Below are 24,066 nucleotides of genomic sequence, written 5' to 3'. Positions count from 1 at the left end.
AGTCCCTGTCTATAATGTGCAGGAAACCAGCTCCGCGCCCATGGGAGACTTCAGTCTGAATGACCCATGCTGGAGGTCTCCTTCTGCCAGCACTAACACCCTCAGAATTATAGATGACCATTCTCCCTTGAGTGATTGTGCACATACACACTCCACTGCAGGTGTTTGTGCGCTCAGTGCACTCGCGTCCTAGATTTTTGTCAGCAGTACCAGTAGGTGAAGCATATGCTCCTGCTCTTGTGCTCTCAGATAAGGGCATATTTGCCGCCTCCCTCTTGGTTCCTTCTTACTGTCCATAGTGGGTGAGAGTTGAAGCCCCCTCTAGCACTTGCTTTGGTTAGCCAGTGTTTCCAAGTTCCTGTCGTGTACATAGTTATAGATAGTCATCTTTAGAGTAGTATTGCCAATCGAATTATAGTATTTGCTATAGGTACCTGGTGGATTTATTATGAAAAGATCCCCAAATTTCCAGCAGTGTGCAGCATGCAGGGCTGTTTCCTCTGTGATGGGTAGGAACAAGAGCTTCTGGGTTTGCCTTGGCGAGGGCTATGTGGGGACAGATGCCCTATTTGTACCTCCTTCCTCCCCAGGACAAAACCCAGGGATTTCTACCTCAGTTCCCCTTGTGAAAGAGGCAATGCTTTCCACCTCGGAACCGAGGCCTGACCACAAGATAGTGGACTGAGTACACAAGGATTGTTCCTCCGGCTGCACAAGTCTGATGAGAAATGTTGCCCTTCTTTCTCAACAGCAGCCTCCTCAGAAACACTCCAAGCATTCTGATGATAAGTGCTCAAAGCCTCAGTCTCCAAAAAGGATTTCCAGTGAGACCTCCAGTACCAGTCTGAGACACCACAAATCTAGACTTTCACCCGCTCCATCTGAGGCAGCACTATTGACTCCAGCTGTGGATGCTGGAGTCTTCACTCTTTCCGGCTCCATCTTCATTGTTCCCACCTGACCATCACTATTGGCGCTGATGGATGGATACTTACCTATTTGGGTGCCCTCTACGCCACAGGCCTTGCTGCCCAGGGATCTTTGGTGCCTCTCTTAGTGGACTCTCCTTGCTAAAATCAGCTCCTATTAAAACAACTCCGGTGTCCTCAGCAGCCCTGGAGCACATGGTGCTGCTGATGCATTGCCAGAACCTTTGTCGCTACCTTTGATGTCATCTAGAGAGATAGCGCTGTCTCTCCAACCCATTGTGCTGGTACTGCCAACACCAATCCTTTGATCAGTATTCAAACCATCTCTGCCCTCGGTTATGTTGAACCCCCAGGTATCTCCTGTAGCCAGATCACCTTAACCCCAAAAGGGACCACTCCCTGTGTCACCCTTGAGGTCTTTTAGCTCTCCTTGCAGACCTCCTACTAAGGTTATGGACCAAGTCTGGTTTTCTTATAAAGAGGCTCCAGCGTGATGTCCCCACCTTGGATGACTCAGACAATGCAATATCCTCTGTAGCCTTACTGGTCTTGGGCTGCTCTGAGGTATTCTGGACCTCCATCACAGTCACACTGTAGAAGGAAGTCCCCTCCTCCCCCAGTGCAGGAAACCTCTACCCAGGATTCTACTACCATCCCTCCACCCACTGTACTGGACCCTATGGAGGACGGAGAAATAATGAAGGATCCCCTAGTTGTTTCCACCCATATTTCATCATCTTCTTCAGAGTCAACATCTTTCACCACAACCCCCTTGAGGACTTCAAGGTCTTCCAGGACCTTATGAGGAGGGTGCCACTTCCCTAGGAGAGCATGCCAAACATGAGCAAGAAAACCTGCACAGCCTCCTTGATATTTTTCAGACTCCTGTCCCAAGAAGCATTGTCCTTCCTATCAGTGAAGCCTTGCTGGAGACGGCAGAAACCCTCTGGCAGACCCCACCCTCTATACAACCTATGGCCAAGCAAGGGGATATCAAATTCCTCAACAAAATTTTGATTATTTTTTTACCTACCCAGTTCCCAGTTTCTCAGTGGTCATAGCTGCTAATGAACTGTCTCATCAATCCCATTCTAAAGCTACTCCCAAAGACAAAGAATTAATGAGACTTTATTTAGATGACTGAAAGGCTTAGTCCATTGCTGCTCTTCAAATGCATGTGGCTAACTGTCAGTCTCTCTTGTCTAAATATATTGGTATTAATTTTTGAGCAGTTTCTAGGTTTGCTGGCATGTTGCCAGAGGAGTGAAAGGAACAGTTTCTGTCTCTAGTTTTGGAGGGGAACCATCATGGCCTTCAAGCAGCTATTGAAGCTGCTGATATGGCTTCATGTTCAGTGGCTGCCATGGATTTAGGAGGGAGGGATAGCACAGGGGTTTGAGCATTGGCCTACTAAACCCAGGGTTGTGAGTTCAATCCTTGAGGGGGCCATTTAGGGATCTGGGGCAAAAATTGGGGATTGGTCCTGCTTTGAGCTGGGGGTTAGACTAGGTCAGCTCCTGTGGTCCCTTCCAACCCTGATATTTTATGATTTCCAAGAGAAGCTCTTCCTTGTTGCAGGTGTCTGGCATTCCAACGGTGATGCAAAATACAATTCAAGATTCACACTTGAACTGTCTAAACTATTTACCAGCAAAACAGACGATGCTATGCACACCCACCCTAAAAGCTTCCCCATCATCACTTCATGACTGGGAGTTCACACTTCAGTTACAAAGAGGAAACAGTTTAGTCCACACCTTTAGTATAAATCCTCTTTCCAGAAGAGGTCATTGGATTCCTCAAAAAGGTCAAGACCTCCTCAACATTGCCAGCTGCCTTCTTCTACAGTAGGCCTTTCTCATCTGACAGCCACAGCCCCCAAGCAATCATTCTGACTGCTCAGTTGAGGACAGCACACTAACAATCACTTCAGAATATGCCTGTCCCTCTTTCGTTGTGCCTGGGAAAGCATCACATCAGACAAGTGGGTCCTCAGTCCTGGAAAGGAGGGATATGTTCTCCAATTCACCTCCTTCCCTTTTCCTAGCACATCTTTCCTGCCCCTTTTCAGGGATCCATTTCACGAGACCGTGTTACTTCAAGACACAGAGTTTCCTCTGGAATTGGGGTGGCAGAGGAAGTTTCTTAGCAGCACAGAAGCAAAGGCTTCTATTCCCAGTATTTTCTAGTCCCGAATAACCCTTCTGGTCTTCACCCCATCCTAGATTTAAGGAACTGAAACTTTTCATCAAGAAAGTCAAGTTCAGAATTGTCACCCTCACTTCCATTGACCCTTCCCTGGAGATTGGTATGCTGCCCTCACTTTTCACGACTTCTACGTCCAGCCACAGGATATATCTTCGATTCATAGCAGGTAGCAACCATTCCCAGGACTCAGTGCTTCCCTTCAGGCTTATATCGACCCCAGCGGTCTTCACCAAGTGCAAGTTGATGGTAGACGTCCACCTGTGCCATTTAGGCGTTCAGATATTTCCTTACCTGGATAATTGGCTGATATGCGGAACATCAAACATCCAAGTGCAAAACAACATCCTTGTCATCAGAGAGCTGTTCTTTTGTCTGGGCCCAAAACTAAATTTGGACAAATCACAGTTACAACCAACACAACTCATAACCTTCATAGGAGCAGACATTCACATTCACTCGAAGGAGAAAACTGCTTACTTACCTCTACAGTAACTCTTGTTCTTTGAGATGCATTGTGCACATAGAGTTCTATGGCCCTCCCACCTTCCCAGCTATTGTGGATGTTACATACGGTGGTCCAAAGGAACGGAGAAGGAAGTGGCAGACCCACCTCTTTTATGCCATCGTCTGAGAGGATGAGAGGAGCAAGGTCACATGCACTGCCTAGTGGTACTCCTGGCAAAAGTCTCCAACTCAACTACATTGGATGCCTACACACCTGCAGTGGAATGTGTCGGTGCACAGTCACACAAAGAACAAGAGTTACTGTACAGGTAGGTAACTATTTTTCCTAACTCAAAAAATGTTACATCCAACAAAAAGAAATTCTGTATTAGATCTCATCTTGACAGGTAATGAGGAATTAATCACAGAACTAAAAATCAGTGGTAATTTAAACACAGGTGATTATGACTTAATCGCATTTGTCATAAGCAAACACTACAAAATCAAAACCAGTAATATATACACACTTGGTGCTTTTTAAAAGGGTCAGTTTCACAAAGTTGAAAACGAATATAAGATCAGTTGGGAGAAAGAATTTAAACAGAGAAATATAATGATAATTGGAAACTGTTCAAGAACATTGGTACTAAAAAGTTTATGGTAAGGAATATAAATCAGAAGCTAGAAATTGCAGAAAATTGATAAGGGAAGCACAAAGACCCAAGACCAGCAGAATTAAGGACAGTAAGAAGTTAAACTATATTAGGATCATAAAGAATCCTAATAATAGTATTGTTCCCTTTCTAAATGGAAATGACAGAATTATGAATATTGCAGAATAGGCAAAAGTGTTCAATAAGTATTTTCTGTTCTATATTTTACGAAATAACAGATGATCTAGTGATATATGCTGCTGCTGATGAAAATATACTTTCCATTCCAATAGTATCTCAAGAGAATGCTAAACAGCAGCTAATAAAGTTAAACATTTTTAAATCAGCAGGTCCAGATGATTTGCATCCAAGAGTTTTAAAAGAGCTGGCTGATAATCTGTGAATTATCATAGAAGACTTTAGGCTCAGGAAATACAGCATCTGCAAGCCTAGTATTATTGGGAGTTCCTTGCTGTTGAGTCTGGTTAAAATACCTCAGGTTTCTGACTTAGTGTTGGTTTCTTCATTGCTTGGCCAGAAAGAGAAGCAGAAGAAGTAAAATGTCAAAAGCAGGACAATGTAAGGTTGAAGATTTTACCCATTGTTGGTTAGAACTTGCTTAGTTCAAGAACTCTTCCAGAGACAGGTTTTGAAATAGGATGATGTTAATCATGGTTCTGTAAAGACCACAAGAGGTCATCTTTGACTTCCAAACATTTGTTCTTGGTATTGGGAAGCCATTGCAGACACTTTACTGAGTTGTAAAAAGAAAAGGAGTACTTGTGGCACCTTAGAAACTAACAAATTTATTTGAGCATAAGCTTTTGTGAGCTACAGCTCACTTCATTGGATGCATTCAGTGGAAAATACAGTGGGGAGATTTATATACACAGAGAACATGAAACAATGGTGTTACCATACACACTGTAACCAGAGAGTGATCACTTAACGTGAGCAATTACCAGCAGGAGAGCGGGGGCGGGAAACCTTTTGTAGTGATAATCAAGATGGCCATTTCCAGCAGTTGACAAGAACGTCTGAGGAATAGTGGGGGGGCGGGTGGAGGGGGGAATAAACATGGGGAAACAGTTTTACTTTGTGTAATGACCCATCCACTCCAAGTCTCTATTCAAGCCTAAGTTAATTGTATCCCGTTTGCAAATTAATTCCAATTCAGCAGTCTCTCGTTGGAGTCTGTTTCTGAAGTTTTTTTGTTGAAGAATTGCAACTTTTAGGTCTGTAATTGAGTGACCAAAGAGATTGAAGTGTTCTCCAACTGGTTTTTGAATTTTCTAATTCTTGACGTCTGATTTGTGTCCATTTATTCTTTTATGTAGAGACTGTCCAGTTTGACCAATGTACACGGCAGAGGGGCATTGCTGGCACATGATGGCATATATCACATTGGTAGATGCGCAGGTGAACGAGCCTCTGATAGTGTGGTTGATGTGATTAGGCCCTATGATGGTGTCCCCTGAATAGATATGTGGACAGAGTTGGCAACGGGCTTTGTTGCAAGGATACGTTCCTGGGTTAGTGATTCTGTTGTGTGGAGTGTGGTTGCTGGTGAGTATTTGCTTCAGGTTGGGGGGCTGTCTGTAAGCAAGGACTGGCCTGTCTCCCAAGATCTGTGAGAGTGATGGGTCGTCCTTCAGGATAGGTTGTAGATCCTTGATGATGCTTTGGAGAGGTTTTAGTTGGGGGCTGAAGGTGATGGCTAGTGGCGTTCTGTTATTTTCTTTGTTGGGCCTGTCCTGTAGTAGGTGACTTCTGGGTACTCTTCTGGCTCTGTCAATCTGTTTCTTCACTTCAGCAGGTGGGTATTGTAGTTGTAGGAATGCATGATAGAGATCTTGTAGGTGTTTGTCTCTGTCTGAGGGGTTGGAGCAAATGCGGTTGTATCGTAGAGCTTGGCTATAGGCAATGGATCATAGAATCATAGAATCATAGAATATCAGGGTTGGAAGGGACCCCAGAAGGTCATCTAGTCCAACCCCCTGCTCAAAGCAGGACCAAGTCCCAGTTAAATCATCCTAGCCAGGGCTTTGTCAAGCCTGACCTTAAAAACCTCTAAGGAAGGAGATTCTACCACCTCCCTAGGTAACGCATTCCAGTGTTTCACCACCCTCTTAGTGAAAAAGTTTTTCCTAATATCCAATCTAAACCTCCCCCATTGCAACTTGAGACCATTACTCCTCGTTCTGTCATCTGCTACCATTGAGAACAGTCTAGAGCCATCCTCTTTGAAACCCCCTTTCAGGTAGTTGAAAGCAGCTATCAAATCCCCCCTCATTCTTCTCTTCTGCAGACTAAACAATCCCAGCTCCCTCAGCCTCTCCTCGTAAGTCATGTGCTCTAGACCCCTAATCATCATGTGGTGCGGTCTGGATTAAAGCTGGAGGCATGTAGGTAGGAATAGCGGTCAGTAGATTTCTGGTATAGGGTGGTGTTTATGTGACCATCGCTTATTAGCACTTTAGTGTCCAGGAAGTGGATCTCTTGTGTGGACTAGTCCAGGCTGAGGTTGATGGTGGGATGGAAATTGTTGAAATCATGGTGGAATTCCTCAAGGGCTTCTTTTCCATGGGTCCAGATGATGAAGATGTCATCAATGTAGCGAGGTAGAGTAGGGGCGTTAGGGGACGAGAGCTGAGGAAGCGTTGTTCTAAGTCAGCCATAAAAATGTTGGCATACTGTGGGGCCATGTGGGTACCCATCGCAGTGCCGCTGATTTGAAGGTATACATTGTCCCCAAATGTGAAATAGTTATGGGTGAGGATAAAGTCACAAAGTTCAGCCACCAGGTTAGTCGTGACAGTATCGGGGATACTGTTCCTGACGGCTTGTAGCCCATCTTTGTGTGGAGTGTTGGTGTAGAGGCTTCTACATCCATAGTGGCTAGGATGGTGTTTTTAGGAAGATCACCAATGGACTGTAGTTTCCTCAGGAAATCGGTGGTGTCTCGAAGATAGCTGGGAGTGCTGGTAGCGTAGGGCCTGAGGAGGGAGTCTACATAGCCAGACAATCCTGCTGTCAGGGTGCCAATGCCTGAGATGATGGGGCGTCCAGGATTTCCAGGTTTATGGATCTTGGGTAGCAGATAGAATACCCCAGGTCGGGGTTCCAGGGGTGTGTCTGTGCGGATTTGTTCTTATGCTTTTTCAAGGAGTTTCTTGAGCAAATGGTGTAGTTTCTTTTGGTAACCCTCAGTGGGATCAGAGGGTAATGGTAATTGGTAATGGTAATTGATTTCAGTGCAGAATCATAGAGGATTAGGGTTGGAAGAGACCTCAGGAGGTCATTTAGTCCAACCCCCTGCTCAAAGCAGGACCAACCCCAACTAAATCATCCCAGCCAGGGCTTTGTCAAGCCGGGCCTTAAAAATCTATCCGGATGGAGATTCCACCACCTCTCTAGATAACCCATTCCAGTGCTTCACCACCCTCCTAGTGAAATATTTTTTTCCTAATATCCAACCTAGACCTCCCGCACTGCAACTTGAGACCATTGCTCCTGGTTCTGTCATCTGCCACCGCTGCGAACAGCCAAGCTCCATCCTCTTTGGAAACCCCCATTGAGATAGTTGAAGGCTGCTATCAAATCCCCCCCTCTCTTCTCTTCTGCAGACCAAATAAGCCCAGTTCCCTCCGCCTCGCCTCGTAAGTAATGCGCCCCAGCCCCCTAATCATTTTTGTTGCCCTCCGCTGGACTCTCTCTAATTTGTCCACATCCCTTCTGTAGTGGGGGGCAATACTCCAGATGTGGCTCACCACTGCCAAGTAGGGAGAAATAATCATTTCCCTCGATTTGCTGACAGTGCTCCTACTAATGCAGCCCAATATGCCATTAGCCTTCTTGGCAACAAGGATACAGTCTTGACTCGTATCCATCTTCTCGTCCACTGTAATCTCCAGGTCCTTTTCTGCAGAACTGCTGCTTAGCCAGTCGGTCCCCAGCCTGTAGCAGTGCATGGAATTCTTCCGTCCTAAGTTCAGGACTCTGCACTTTTCCTTGTTGAACCTAATCAGATTTCTTTTGGCCCAATCCTCCAATATATCTAGGTCACTCTGGACCCTATCCCTACTCTCCAGCATATCTACCTCTCACCCCAGCTTAGTGTCATCTGTGAACTTGCTGAAGGTGCAATCTATCCCATCATCCAGATAATTAATCAAGATGTTGAACAAAACCGGCCCCAGGACCGACCCCTGGGGCACTCCGCTTGATACCAGCTGCCAACTCGACATCAAGCCGTTGATCACTACCCTTTGAGCCCAACAATCTAGCCAGCTTTCTATCCACCTTATAGTCCATTCATCCAATCCATACTTCTTTAACTTGCTGGCAAGAATACTTTGGGAGACCATATCAAAAGCTTTTCTAAAGTCAAGGAATAACACGTCCACCGCTTTCCCCATATCCACAGAGCCAGTTATCTCATCACAAGATTTATCCAGATCCAGTCTGGTCTTTACAACAAATGCAGCCCAAGTCAGGCACAAGCAGAGTTGGGAAATCAGCACCAACATCTTCTCAGGCAGAGAGTGTGTGACTGATTCTGGGTTTTTCCCCCCTTTGGTTGACCCTAGCAGAGATTCTTCTTCTTTGACTGCACCTGTCCATTCCACTTTAGGAGTGTGCACACCCTAGGTACCTGGAGTGCACGTCCGGACATTTCACATTACCCTAGTCACAGGTACCTAGGGAGAAGGTATTATTCTGCTTCTCCAGTACCATTGAAAAGTCAGAAGATGTCTGACAGCACAGTCTTCAAAGCCGAAGAAGTCTTCATCAAAGAAAACTCAGTCTCCTGCAGAATCCTCCAGAAGCAAGTCGGGTACAAGGGTTTAGTGCATGGGCTTGCTAGGCACTCCCTAGTACCTAATACTACTTTGGCTTGCAGTGTCGAGTCAATGACTCTGGCACCGACCTCAGTCCTGTTGAAACAGAGTCCATCACCAGGGCCTGCCACAGTGTCACCTTAGTCCTTGCATATTGCTGTCCACCCACCATTCTTGGCACTGGCTGCTGCATACATCTCTGCTGTTGTCAACAACCTCCTCTGCCTTTCAAGGCTGGACTTCCTTCTACTTCACAACGTGGATGTCTCTGCACTATCTGTTTCTTCTATGCGAGCTCCGGTATCCACTACATGTCTGGCACCAGCTCACTCAGCACCGACTTAAATGTTGCGGCTCATGATTCTGGCAACAGCTAAGAAATCTTCAGTGAATCTCCAAGGCAGCTTTACGGTACCATGGGCGGGTAAGCTCCCAGTGCTCCCCAGTGTCCACCACTGCGTATCAGACCTAGTCTCCAGCTCCCTCTGCTCTCCCCAGTACTGCACCTATGTGGCTCTTAGACTACTCCTACTCCTCCTCGGAACTGAAAGTAGGATCTTATGCTGCTAGATCCTATTACAGGAAGTCTTGAGGTTCACCTCCACCTTCTTCACTGAGATTGAGATCTCATCCCCGCACTCTCACAGGAGCAGGTCTACAGACAGAATGCCATGGGATATTTTTAAGTGGGGCCTGATGTCTTATCACTGGCTTTTTTGGAGCTCTGTAGTCATGCCTCCAGCATCTTGTACAGCCTGCCCCGTTCCTCGTCTGTCTTAGGTCATCTCCAAGACAGCAAGAAATGTCTGGTGCTGATCTCATTACCAACCGTGGTATCAATCACGTGGTGGAGGTGATATTGACAATACCCAACCCATCTGACAAGGACATACTGCACCAAACTTTACAAGATGAACCTGTACAGTCACCATTGAACAAATCCTACACTTTATTTGACGAAGCGACATCATCATTCCTAGTTCTGGACAATTATAAGACCTACCAAGAGCTGTTAAAGAGTGTGATCACTTCCGTGGGGATCCAGGTGGATCTGGTGCAGGAGAATCCACATAAATTAGTGGGTATTTTACACACCTCAGGACCCAGCAATCTGGAGCCTATTAAAAAAATACTCTGGCAGACACCTGTGTCTTTAACACCTACAGCTAACAGAACAGAAGAAGATACATGTGTCATCCCACAGTCATGAGCCAATTTTGTTCAGTCCCTACCCGAGGAGCTTTGTTGGTGATTATTGCAGTCAACAAAAAGACAAGATAAGGATGTTCCAATATTAACCCCAAAAACACAGACTCAAAAAAGCTTGATCTTTTTGGTAGAGAGATTTATTCAATCTTCAATCTTATTACAATTTTGAAATGCAAACTATCAGGCTGTCTTAGCCAGAGATGTTTTTTACATTTGGGATAATATGGCTAAATTCATGGACAAACTACCAGCTGAAGACAAACAGGAATATCAGGCCATGCTTAATGAGGATCTGACAGGAATCAGGGCCTGCAGCGGAGCTAGTCTCCAGGCAGCCTCATCAGTACAGCTGGCCTGCAGCAAGCTACCTGATTAGCCATGCCACCTGATTGGGTGCAGAGGCCAGCAGGCTGGCTCTTAAGCCAGCAGCACCAGCAGCTCACTGGTTTCTCAACACTCATACCCACCTCTGTGCCTGCTCCTGCATTACCTGGTTCTTCTTCGAGTGATGGTTGCTATCTGTATTCCAAACATGGGTGTGCATGCGCACCCATGCACCAGAGCTGGAAGTTTTCAGCAGCAGTGTCTGTTGACCTGCACGTGTGTCTTACGTTGCCATGTGCTCCAAACGAGGATATAAGTTCCCTCTTATGGCATAGTCGGAGTCAGAATCTTCTCTCCTCATGCTCATAGCTTCTACGAGAGCACTCAAATCCGTTGTGTATAGTTAGTTAGTTTAGTTGTTTTCTTCGTTGTGTACATACCTATAGTTAGAGTAGATTGTTGATGCTTTTGGGCACCGTCAACTCCCACACTGACCGTGCAATACAACAGCCCTCTGAGGTACACCCCTCCATCTTAGCAGGAGTCCCCACGCTCCACTCTGCGCACCCCTTGCCCCCAATTTGGTGGACATCAGGACATGTCCTGGACATTTCGACAGGCTAAACCTGTGACAGTGCACCTTATCTTGCCATAGCCGCCCTCCCTGTTCCTCTTGGCTTCACAACCACCTACTCCAGCGGATGCACCACTCTTCCTGGGTCAGGATCTGCATCCAGCGACTGCTGGTCCGCCTGCACCGATGGTCCTGTCATTGCCACAGGCCTCTTCAGATTTGGAGGGTTTTTCCATGGAGGAGCCATCGTTCTCCCCGATGTCCAGGTGCAGCTCAGACTCCCAAGTGCGTCCGCCGCACCCGACAGGCTACCCCCTCGTCCAGCTGCAGTGGTACTCTTATTCCTGGAACCCACAGTATCCACAAAACCCGGCCCCATGGCTACACTGGCCCACGTGGGATCCGTACCACCCCCTGTACCTACCCCCACCAGCCTTGCACCATTTCATCTATGCCTCTCTGCTGGAACCATCCAGCTCAGACAAAGAGGTGAACTCAGAATGCGGCCCAGTACCATCAGTCTTGATGGTGGCATCCTCTTCCCAGGATGAAACCATAATCTCCCCAACCCTCTCGCCTCCTGATGATCACCTCCAGTATCAGGAGCTGCTGCAAAGGGTGGCCCTCAGTCTGGGTATCCCCTTGGAGTAGGTCCAGGACCAATCCCATCAACTGCTGGACGTCCTCCAGCCTTTGGGGCCAGCATACCTGGCTTTGCCCATCAACGAGGCCATCCTCCGCTCGGCACTGGAGGTCTGGCACCCCCTGTGCCCCGACACCTAAGAGGGCAGAACGCTGCTATTTTGTGCCATCTAAGGAAGCTGACTTTCTTTTCTCCCACCCAGCCCCGGCCTCGCTGGTTGTGCACGCAGCTACCAGTGAGTGAGGCAGCACTCCTCCACCCTGCCAGATAAAGTGGTGAAGTGCCGGAACCGGCACTGCTGCAAACCCTACTCCTCCGCAGCCCTGCAGTTCCTCATTTCAAACTATCAGGCTCTACTGGCTAAGTATGATTTCAACAGTTTTGCGAAGTTGGCAGAGTTTCATAGATTCATAGATACTACGGTCAGAAGGGACCATTCTGATTATCTAGTCCGACCTCCTGCACAGCGCAGGCCACAGAATCTCACCCACCCACTCCTACAAAAAACCTCACCTATGTCTGAGCTATTGAAGTCCTCAAATCATGGTTCAAAACTTCAAGGAGCAGAGAAGCCTCCCTCAAGTCACCCATGCCCCATACTACAGAGGAAGGTGAAAAACCTCCAGGGCCTCTCCAATCTGCCCTGGAGGAAAATTCCTTCCCGATCCCAAATATGGCGATCATAAACCCTGAGCATATGGGCAAGATTCACCAGCCAGATACTACAGAAAATTCTTTCCTGGGTAACTCAGATCCCACCCATCTAATATCCTATCTCAGGGGATTAGGCCTATTTACCCTGAATATTTAAAGATCAATTACTTACCAAAATCCCATTATCCCATCATACCATCTCCTCCATAAACTTATCGAGTAGAATCTTAAAACCAGATAGATCTTTTGCCCCCACTGCTTCCCTTGGAAGGCTATTCCAAAACTTCACTCCTCTGATGGTTAGAAACCTTCTTCTAATTTCAAGTCTAAATTCTTGGAGGACTTCCCACAGGACAAGCAACACAGGTCCCAGGCTCTGGTGGAGAAAGGCTGCCTGATGGCCAAAGTCTGCCTACAGGCCACAGTGGATGTGGTGGAAACATCCTCCTGCTCCCTGGCCACAGGTTTGGTTAGGTGTCAGGAAGTCTGGCTCCAATCCACATGCTTTCATAGGGAAGTCCAGTCTACCATCCAGGACATCACCTTCAATGAGGACAAATTGTTCTTCGCCAAGACGGATGAGGCCCTCCACTCCCTGAATGACTCAAGGGCTACCCTCCGATCTGTGGGGACATACAGTCCAGCCCCCCAGTCACTGGCTGTGACATTCTCTACCTTGGGGCAGCACCCTTAATCTCCATATTCCTCATTTATGTATGATTGTGATCTTGCAATATAAAGCAGGCCTTGTAAGGTATCAGGGGAAAGGTTATGATCTACTGAAAGTCATTTCTCTGTCCATAGATGTGTATTGTTACATATCCGTATGGATGTTATGAGAATTGTGTTGTATGGTGGTCACTAAAACATGCTGTAAGTTGGGAATCAGCCATATATTAGCTCCCCAGGGGCAGCAGCAAGGAAAGTCATCAACACCTGGGCAGGATGTCAAAAAACCCATCAACAGCCATTGTCCAGCGAGAGAGCTACAATGCAATGACTTACCTGCATGAGGCCACACCAGGGGAATTGCTCAACCTTGCCTGGAGACTCAGCAATGCCCCCCAGACATGCCTGGACTTGTGTTTTCCAAGCACATGGACTGAGGGTCTAAAACGGAACATAGGGGGCCCAGGCTGGGCCTTTCTCCTTCACCCACCTATGCTGCAAGCAACAAGGACACTCTGAAGACTCCAACTGAGGGGACTGACCAAGATTTCAAGGACGAAATCTGTATACTATGGACTGCAATATCCAGTGGGGTGAGAAAAAATGCTTAATTTAGATGTTGCCCAGTCTAACAGGGTTGAGAGTTTAGATTGTGTGGCTTATGTTTTATTCTATTTCGGTAACTAACTCTGACTTTTTGCCTGTCACTTAATATCACTTAAAATCTATCTTTTGTAGTCAATACATGTGTTTAGCTGTTTATCTTTACCAGTGAGTTTGCCTGAAGCGTGTGGCAAATGTACTCAGGTCTGCGAAGGCCGGTGTAGATCCACTTTCCATTGATGAAGAGGGGAACCAATTCATAAATTTGTATTGCTCATCTTGAGCAGCACGGGACGGTATATTCCTAAGGCACAGTTCTGGGAGCAGTGGGGATTTGTCTGGTGCCTTTCTCTGTGTGATTCATGAGAGGCTCTGGGAGCATTCATGCAATCCAGCTGGGTGTGGGGTCTTCACATGTGGTTTGCTGAGTGATCACAGCACCTGGTAGGGTTTGCAGCTGGTCACTAGCAAGGCATGGTGAGAGACAGCTCAGGCTGGAGAGAGTTCATGAGGCACAATGGTCCCACGGTCCCAGGCTGCACCCTAGGGATCCCATCACACCAGCAACTCAAGCCATGGTTCCATCCATGCCCCTATTCCCCATGCCAACCAATCTACATATGGTACCAGGAGACAGCCTGACAGCGCCTCAGATCTCAGCGCCTGTGCCCATCAGCCACCACCATCTCCTCTGTCACACATCAACACCAACTGAAGGCCCAATTTTGGCACATCGGTCAAGAGCTGCAAAGCCCGTGTCACTGCCTCCGCAGGACACCCCCCATCATCTTTGGGGGCCGTCTTGCCCTGTTCGCCCACCACTGGGGCAAGATCACCATGGATCGCTGGTTCCTGGAGATCATACAACACGACTACTCTATAAAGTTCTGCACCGTTCCCTCCCACCGGGGCCTCCCCCAGACACCTCCAGGGAGCCCGCCCACCACGCGACATGAGGCAGATGCCCTCCTAACAAAGGGTGTGATGGAGCCCATGCCTGTCCCCTTCATCAACAAGGACTTCAATTCCCTGTACTTCCTCATTCCAAAGAAGGGTGGGGACCTCTGCCCTATCATCAATCTCTGCTTACTCAACACTTTCCTCAGGAAGACCAAGTTCTTATGGTGACCATCGCATCCATCATTCCCTCCCTCAGGGGGCATGATTCGCAGCCCTCGACATGAAAGACGAGTACTTCCATGTCGATATCTGTTAGAGGGCTTATTCCTTCACCTGCTTACTTCCCTGGTCCTTCTTGCATGAACAGAGAGCAACAATACCCAAAGTCCGAAAGTGCAAACAATTCGATGTTTATTGGGGTGAACTTCCAGCAAGCATGATTCCAGTTTCCTTCCTTAGTGTCCCCCTTGCCAGCTCTGACACCACAGAGCCTTGCCTGTGTCCCTGTTCCCATTCCCCCCCTTTAGCAAAACATAATTCCAATTCCGCCACCCCCATTCCCTGTTCCCATTTCCCCCCTTACTTCCTGATTGACTGCAGACTATAACCAATCCTAACATATTGTAACATGATTATTTAACCAATTATATCCCACCACTTTAATTGCTTTACACCCAGCAAAATAAATTATACAGCAGACAGAAACAATCACAGAACCAGACAGAGATTATACAGACAAACAATAGGGAAATGGGGACTACAGTGATAGAACAACAAAGAAATGAGGATTTCACACCCCAGCTATTGCTAAGTGAGTTCTTGCCAGATAGGATGCTATCAAACTGAATTTCCTTTTACATCTTCTAGGCTCTTCTCTTTCTCTGGAGGTGATAGGCATTATCAGGGCAGGATTGTATTTCTAACAGCCCAATGGCACCTTATTTCAATGTGACTAGTCTGGAATGTGAGGATCTGACTATTCGCTTCCCAGCTTATGGCTGCCCCTGCTGCTTAGCTAAAGGCCTTAGCCTAAGAACAGGGCCTCTGTCTATCGCGGGGAGAGAAGGCCCTTACACCGGCAGACAGTGATTTTGATTCTTTCTTTTATACCTCTGTAACTAGAATTTTAGTTATAAGTTGGGGACACATCAATTAGAAGTAACGGAAGAGGAGAAGGACCTTGGAGTATTGGTTGATCATAGGATGACTATGAGCTGCCAATGTGATATGGCTGTGAAAAAAGCTAATGCGGTTTTGGGATGCATCAGGAGAGGCATTTCCAGTAGGGATAAGGAGGTTTTAGTACCGTTATACAAGGCACTGGTGAGACCTCACCTAGAATACTGTGTGCAGTTCTGGTCTCCCATGTTTAAAAAGGATGAATTCAAGCTGGAGCAGGTACAGAGAAGGGCTACTAGGATGATCCGAGGAATGGAAAACTTGTCTTATGAAAGGAGACTTAAGGAGCTGGGCTTGTTTAGCCTAACTAAAAGAAGGTTGAGGGGAGATATGATTGCTCTCTATAAATATATCAGAGGGATAAATATAGGAGAGGGAGAGGAATTATTTAAGCTCAGCACCAATGTGGACACAAGAACAAATGGGTATAAACTGGCCACCAGGAAGTTTAGACTTGAAATCAGACGAAGGTTTTTAACCATCAGAGGAGTGAAGTTTTGGAATAACCTTCCAAGGGAAGCAGTGGGGGCAAAATATCTATCTGGTTTTAAGATTCTACTCGATAAGTTTATGGAGGAGATGGTATGATGGGATAATGGGATTTTGGTAAGTAATTGATCTTTAAATATTCAGGGTAAATAGGCCAAATCCCCTGAGATGGGATATTAGATGGATGGGATCTGATTTACTATAGAAAATTCTTTCCTGGGTATCTGGCTGGTGAATCTTGCCCATGTGCTCAGGGTTTGGCTGATTGCCATGTTTGGGGTCGGGAGGGAGTTTTCCTCCAGGGCAGATTGGAGAGGCCCTGGAGGTTTTTCACCTTCCTCTGTAGCATGGGGCATGGTTGACTGGAGGGAGGCTTCTCTGCTCCTTGAAGTTTTGAACCATGATTTGAGGACTTCAATAGCTCAGACATGGGTGAGGTTTTTCATAGGAGTGGGTGGGTGACATTCTGTGGCCTGCGCTGTGCAGGAGGTCGGACTAGATGATCAGAGTGGTCCCTTCTGACCTTAGTATCTATGCATCTATGAATCTATGAACTAGCTAAGTGGTAAGAATACACCTAAATTCTTAAAGTACAGGCCTTTACAGACAGACCTGAATATCTACATCCTAACAATATCCACCCAGCACATCGCAAATTCCTCTGCTTCCACATGGGCAACAACCACTGTCAGTTCCAAATCCTTCCCTTCGGCATCGCCATGGCCCCCAGGGTCTTCACCAAGGTCTTTGCGGTCATTGCAGCCCACCTTCCCTGGCTGGGGCACAGGGTGTCACCATGCTCCACTTGTCCCTCACCTCACTGGACATCTGTGTCAACAAGGAGAAGCCCATGCTGCTCCCAGTGTAGACGATCCATTTCATTGGGGCACGCCTGGAGTCTGTAGCAGTGCAAGTCTTCCTCCCAGCAGACCATTTCACTGTTCTTACAGCTCTCAGGAGAACCCTGCACTGCAACCCGCACATGATGGTGTGCCCTGTCTCTGCCTCCGAAGCCACACGGCAGCCTGCACCCACGTGACCCCGCAGGTTCATCTCCACATACACTGTCTATAGCTGTGGCTTCTCTCAGTCTGCCGACCCCACCTCACCCACCTGGATTCACCCCTGACTGCCCAAGTTGGGTCCGCACCTCCCTCGCTTGGTGGACTGATCCCTCCAAGGTGCTCCATAGCACCCCATTCACCACTCCCGTCCCTATGGCCACCCTTACCATGGACGCCTCCCTAGCAGGGTGGGGTGCACACACACATGTCCATGCCGAACAAGGGACATGGACTCCCCGGTAAGGGCGCATGTACATCAACCTTTTGGAGCTACGGGTGATCTGCCTGGCTTGCCATGCATTCTTACCTCGACTCCACAATCAACACATCCAGGTACTCTCAGACAACACCACCTCAGTGGCGTACATAAAGAGACAAGGCAGCACCAGATCCTGATCACTCTGCAAGGAGGCCATCTGCCTCTGGAACGAGTGCCTCCGCCACAACATCCTGCCCCGCGTACCTCCCAGGGGCGCAGAACTCCCTGACAGACACACTCAGCTGGACCTGGTACCTCAACCATGAGTGGGAACTCCACGACCCCACACTCAGCTCCATCTGCCGTACCTGGGGCACCCCTGGTTGGGACCTCTTCGCTACTCATGAGAATTGCAAATTCCCTCTGTACTGCATCCGGGGAGCCAGGGGTCGAGATTCCAAGGGCAATACCCTCCTCCTTCCATGTCACGAGGGCCTCCGTTACGCCTTCCCCCCACCCTGGTTCCCTCCCCCTCCAAGTCCTGCGCAAGATCCGCTGGGACCCAGCCATAATCATCTTGATAGCCCATGCTGTCCCCGACAGTTCTGGTTTCCCAATCTACTCAGACTGTCCACCTGTCAACCGATAAGCCTCCCCACCCTGCTGGATCTCCTCTTCTAGGAACACAGCAAGGTTCGACACCCCAACCCAGGCCCACTCCAGCTGATGTCCTGGTTTTTGGATGGGGCTCACAGGTTAACAATGCCATTCATCAACCGTCCGCCATATACTGACACACAGCAGACAAGACTCCACATGGGCGTGGTATCCTGCAAAGGGAATTGCTTCACCTCTTTGGCACAACACCACCACCTTCCTCACAGGGACGTCTCCGTGCCTGTCATCCTAGAGCACCTCCTGGAGCTTCAGCACTCGGGCCTCGCACATAGCTCAATACGTGTTCACCTTTCGACACTCCGTGCCTTCCTCCCCCCACTGAACAGAGGGTCGCTGTTTACCCACCAGGTCACTACCCACTTTCTAAAGGGCCAGATGAACTGCTTCCTGCCTGTCCTTACCCTTATGCTTCCTGCCCTCCCTCTCCCTGGGACCGTAATCTTGTGCTATCTGCCCTCACCAGGCCCCCCTTCGAACCACTGGCCACATGCTTCCTTTCACACCTATCCATGAAGGTCCTCTTCCTCGTGGCCATCACTTCCGCTCGGCGGGTCAGCGAATTGGCAGGCAAGATGGCTGACTCCCTGTATACCATCTTCCGTAAGGACAAATTCTCCATGCACCTTCACCCTACGATTCTCCCAAAGGTAGTCTCCGAATTCCACCTCAAACAGTCTATCCAGCTCCCTGTCTTTCATCCGAAGCTGCATGCCACTCCCACGGACAGGACACTCTCTCCCCCCCTCTGGCAGCAGGTTGTCCCGCTTGCTAGGTACTTGGAGCCCTAGTACAACCGATGATTGGGTTTGAGTTCTATCCTACAGCTTGACAGGTTTCAGAGTAGCAACTTGCATAATGACAGGTTTCAGAGTAGCAGCCGTATTAGTCTGTATTCGCAAAAAGAAAAGGAGTACTTGTGGCACCTTAGAGGCTAACCAATTTATTAGAGCATAAGCTTTCGTGAGCTACAGCTCACTTCATCCTACAGCTTGTCACTGTTCCCCCATGCCTCCCACTTCCCTGTTCCTTTTCAGGAGCTAATCTCATGGGTTTGCTCTCATTCCAGAAGTGCATTCTCTCTCCAACTTCCCTGTCCCTTTTCAGGTACTAATCTCATGGGCTTGTTCTCGTTCCAGAAGTGCAGTCTCTTTGCAATCAGAGATTACAGGACAGATATCTCCTCAGCACCGGGGGAAAGGATTTTATTCCTGGTATTTTTCCATTCCAAAGTCCAAGGGAGGCCTCAAACCTATTCTCAGTCTGCGAAACCTGAACAAATACTTGACAAACAGAAAGTTTGGCATGATTATCCGGCCTGTGTTATCCTGTCCCTAGATCCTGACGATTGGTATGCTTCCCTCAATTTTAAGAAAGAAAAGGAGTGCCTGTGGCACCTTAGAGACTAACAAATTTATTTGAGAATAAGCTTTCGTGAGCTACAGCTCACTTCATCGGATGCTTATGCTCAAATAAATTTGTTAGTCTCTAAGGTGCCACAAGTACTCCTTTTCTTTTTTGCAAATACAGACTAACACAGCTGCTACTCTGAAACCTCAGTTTTAAGGTTTCTCATGGTAGATGTCCAATTCACAGTCATGTTGGGTCTGTCCTCAGCCCCTTGAGTCTTCACAAAGTGTATGGCAAGGTGATGCTACCTCTCAGAGGGCTGGCATCCAAGTATTTCTGTACCTGGATGATTAGTTGATATGAGGACAATCCACGTACCAGGTCTAGGTCTCCATCAAGACAGTCCAATCCCTCTTTCATGACTTGGGCCAGTTGATCAACAAGGGCAAGTCAGATCAACTCAGCAGAACATGCAGCAGGAATCACAAAGGGTCCCTCAAGATGGATGCAGTCAAATCTATCTTTCAGGCCTGGCGGATGCCAGAGCTCGCTCTCCGCTGTGTGACTGAAGAGGAAGTGTCACCTGCTCTGTTCCAGGTCAGATCACAGCCCAGGGTCTACCTCACACGCATTCCTTCTCCTGTGGAAGGACAAGCTGCTGAATGCCTTTCCTCCCAGTCCCTTGAATCCAGTGGTTTTATGCCAGCTCAAACAGTATTATGCCATTCTGATTCTGACAGCACCAGCCTAGTCACATCAGCGTTGGTCCATGGACCTCCTGAGACGCTCCCTCAAGGACCCTATAACACTGCCTCAAGTCACTGATATAATTTCACAGAACTTCGGCCAGCCCTCATCTCACAGTTGGGATGCTCAGTGGTTGTCAGCTCAAGAGACTGAGTGTTTCCTAGAGTTTCTGGACATTCTCTTAGGAAGCCATCCATTAGATATATTTACATGATGATGTGGAGATGTTTCTCTGTGTGGTCCTACTCATGGGATACACCTCTTATGCAGACTTCTCCTTCACTTATATTGGAGTATTTACTTCCCCTAAAGGGAAAAGGACTTTCCACTTATGAGGGATCCTACAACCCTTTGGGACTTAAATTTGGTTTTGTCAGTGTCAATAGGTCCTCCTTTTGAGCCTATGGCTACTTGTTTATTATTGCATCTCTCACTGAAAGTAATATTCCCAGTTGCTAGTAAGAGGCTGGGAGAGCTCTCAGCATTAGTTGCAGACCCTGAGGGTACAGTTGTCTTTAAGGACAGGGTTTATTTAGGACCTCGCCTTGTGTTTCTGACTATGATAATTTTGGATACCCTCCTTAATCAGTCTATCTACTTACCAGCCTTTTTTCTAAAGCTTCACTGTCATGAGGATGAAGAGAGCCCTGTACTTTGGATGCCCACAAGGCATTAGTCTTTTACTTGGATAGGTCTAAACTGTGTAGAGTGTCTCTCAGCTGCTCATTTCCTTCACTGGCAGAATGAAGGGGCAGCCTGTGTCTACACAGAGTATATCAACCTGGATCTGAGCCCTGCTCTGCACTACATGCTTATGTAGGTATCATGAGAGTTATGTCTGGGGTCTGTACAGCTCCACCGGAGGACAAGGCTGGGGGCAGGGCTGGGGGCGGTACAGACCCCAGACAGGAGATGCAGCTGCGTGGAAGGGCTGGGGGTCTGTACAGCTGCGCCAGAGGAGCTGCTGGCGAGGAGCACTGGCTCCTGGAAGCGGCGGCCCCACATTCTGCTCCTTTCACCACTGCAATTCCCAGGAGAGCCCTGTGGTTCAGCAGATACCATTCTCTATCCACAGATATCTGCATCCACAGATATATATTTTTGTCCGCGCAGGGCTCTAATCACGGAACATTTTTTGGGGGGGGGAGTCGGGGGGGGTACTGTACCGGTAAGAGTTAAAATCTACTTGTATCACAGGCCAGAAGGGACCATTCGAACCACTGGTCTGGCCTCCTGTATGTCGCAGGCCATTCAATTAAACCCAGGTACCCTGTGTTAAGCCCAGAACTTGTTAGATCAAAGCACTTACATCCCCTCCCCACAATGGCAAAAGGCCCCAGCAGGAACATTCCAGAGGAGACAGAGGCTACGTCTGTGGGTCTGCACAGAGTTGGAGGTGCGATTCCAGCTTGCACACACATCCTCGCACGACCTCTCATTAAACTAGCAGGCTACAAGCAGTAGTGTAACCGCGGTAGTCTGGCCAGTGGTTAGCGAGGGCGTGGGCTAGCCATACAAACCTGCCTGAACCCCAGGGGTACCTACTTGGCATGGCTAATCCATGCCACCACTTGGCACTGCCCCCGCTTTCGCAGCCATGCTACTGCTTTCATACTCTCATGAGTGCAGAGACGAGTATGTCTGCGTGAGCTGGGTTCACACCCGAAGCTCAGAGTGTCGACATACCCTGAAAGAGCTCGGCTTGCTTGGCCGACCAAAACAAAGGCTGGGGAGAGATGCAGACACTATCTATGCATCAGGGGGCAAACACCACGGAGGGGGAAGGGCTGTTTATAGTAAAGGACAATGTTGGCACAAGAACAAGTGGGGATAAACTGGCCATGAATAAATTCAGGCTGAAAACCAGAAGGCTTCTAACCATTATCGGAGGGAGGCTCTGGAACAGCCTCCCACTGGAAGCGGGTGGGGAGCAAAAGGCCTAGCTATTTTTAAGGCAGGTTTATGAACGGGATGGTATGATGGGCTGCCTGTGACAGCAGGGATGGGACTCTATGACCCAGAAGGTCTCTTCCAGCCCTATGTCCAATGTTCCTATGTGCCAGTCTTGCCCCAGCCACATGAGCTGAGGGAGAAAGAAATTCCCACAGAGTCAGGGGTAGCCCCTGGCAGCCATAGACGGCACCAGCAGTAGCCAGAGCGCAGGAGAAGCGGTCCAGCTGAGGCAAGTCCCCGTTTCTCCATCAGGGACCTAGATCCCAGTGAGGCGGGCAGCAGCAGCCCAGCCAAGGCCTTTGCTGCCTGTAAACCCTATGGCAGGGGTTCTCAAACTTCAATGCACCGCCACCCCCTTCTGACAACAAAAATTACTACACGATCCCAGGAGGGGGGACCGAAGCCTGAGCCCTCCCGAGTCCCGCTACCCTGGGCGGGGGCAAAGCCCAAGGGATTCAGCCCCAGGCAGGTGGCCTGTAACCTGAGCTCCACTCAGGCGGGGGGGTCCGCTTTGGCCCTGGGGGGTGGGGCTCGGGCTTTGGCACCGGCAAGTCTAACACTAGCCCTGGTAACCCCATTAAAACAGAGTTGTGGCCCATTTTGGGGTCCCGACCCATAGTTTGAGAAGTGCTGCCCTATGGCATTCCTAGAGGTGGTATTTTTTTCTCTGTTCCTGGATACCTTCGATGTCTTCTTTATGGGGGTCAGACAGCATACCCTTGCCTTCTCCCCACGCTGCTCCACACAAGGGAGAAATCCATATCTCCTCCCCTTCCCTCCCCCCAGTGATGGTTCCCAGTACCTCCTAGGCAAAATGACTCACTGTGGCTGGACAGCGAAGTCGGATGGGGTGGGTGGAGGGGGATGTAAGGGAGCAGGGGGTGGAGGCTGGAAGGGGATTTTGGTTGGTTTGTGGGGAGGAAATTTCATGTGTATTGGGGGACGTAATTCCTAGCCGGCCATGTGGTTAAAGTCTAAGTAAGCATGTGACCCTCTTTCTGTAGGTATTTCTTGGTTTGCACGTGGCTCTGGGAGAAGGGACTGGGGTGAATGGCTGTGGGGCATCTTGTGGAGGATGAATGCGACTCTCTCTGTGTGAGGTAAATGTGGCTCTGGAGGGCCATTAGCAGATTCTACGATGATGAACATCTCGGAAATGACTGTACATAAATAAGCATTAAATCACCATTCTGCAAGAGAAGCGGGTCAGGTGCTCAGTAGAGACACCTCTGCTTGGTTTCTAAGCCAGTTAAGCTCCTGGAGAGCTTTTTTCTAGACATCACTGAATGTTCTGTTGCCTCCCTGCTGCGTACTGCTAATTGGGGCTCGCTCTTTCTCTTTCAGCTGAGACTCCAATTGAGGAGTTCACCCCGACACCAGCCTTCCCCGCGCTCCAGTACCTGGAGTCAGTGGATGTGGAAGGTGTGGCCTGGAAAGCAGGACTTCGCACAGGAGACTTTCTGATTGAGGTAAGCCCCAGAGGCTGAGGAGAGAGAAAATGCTGGCCAGCATGTTCCTGTGCTGCCCCAGGGCACACAGCTAAACAAAAGAGACCTTCCTTTGTAAAGTGCTTTCAGACCTAGGTGTGCTCATCACTAAGGTTAAGATTCTGTCACAGTTATTTTTAGTAAAAGTCAGGGGCAGGTCATGGGCTATAAACAAAAATTCATGGAAGCCCATGACCTGTCCCTGACTTTTACTAAAAATAACTATGACAAAAGGGGGCTGACATGGTAAGGGAGGACTGGAGCCTGAGTGG

General features: G+C 48.4%; 1 protein-coding gene across 2 annotated transcripts in view; it reads left to right on the top strand.

Moving 5' to 3' along the window:
* Positions 1-24,066, top strand: part of SHANK3 (SH3 and multiple ankyrin repeat domains 3) — a 695,549-nt gene that overhangs the window by 596,624 nt on the left and 74,859 nt on the right. For both annotated transcript variants that reach the window (XM_043500373.1, XM_043500369.1), the window contains exon 17: positions 23,652-23,776. In XM_043500373.1, the coding sequence (XP_043356308.1) occupies positions 23,652-23,776 (125 nt within the window). The remainder of the gene's footprint in view (positions 1-23,651; positions 23,777-24,066) is intronic.

The sequence above is a fragment of the Dermochelys coriacea genome, chromosome 1, assembly GCF_009764565.3.
Source record: "Dermochelys coriacea isolate rDerCor1 chromosome 1, rDerCor1.pri.v4, whole genome shotgun sequence".
NCBI lineage: Eukaryota > Metazoa > Chordata > Testudines > Dermochelyidae > Dermochelys > Dermochelys coriacea.
This window is presented reverse-complemented; position numbering and strand designations above follow the sequence as displayed.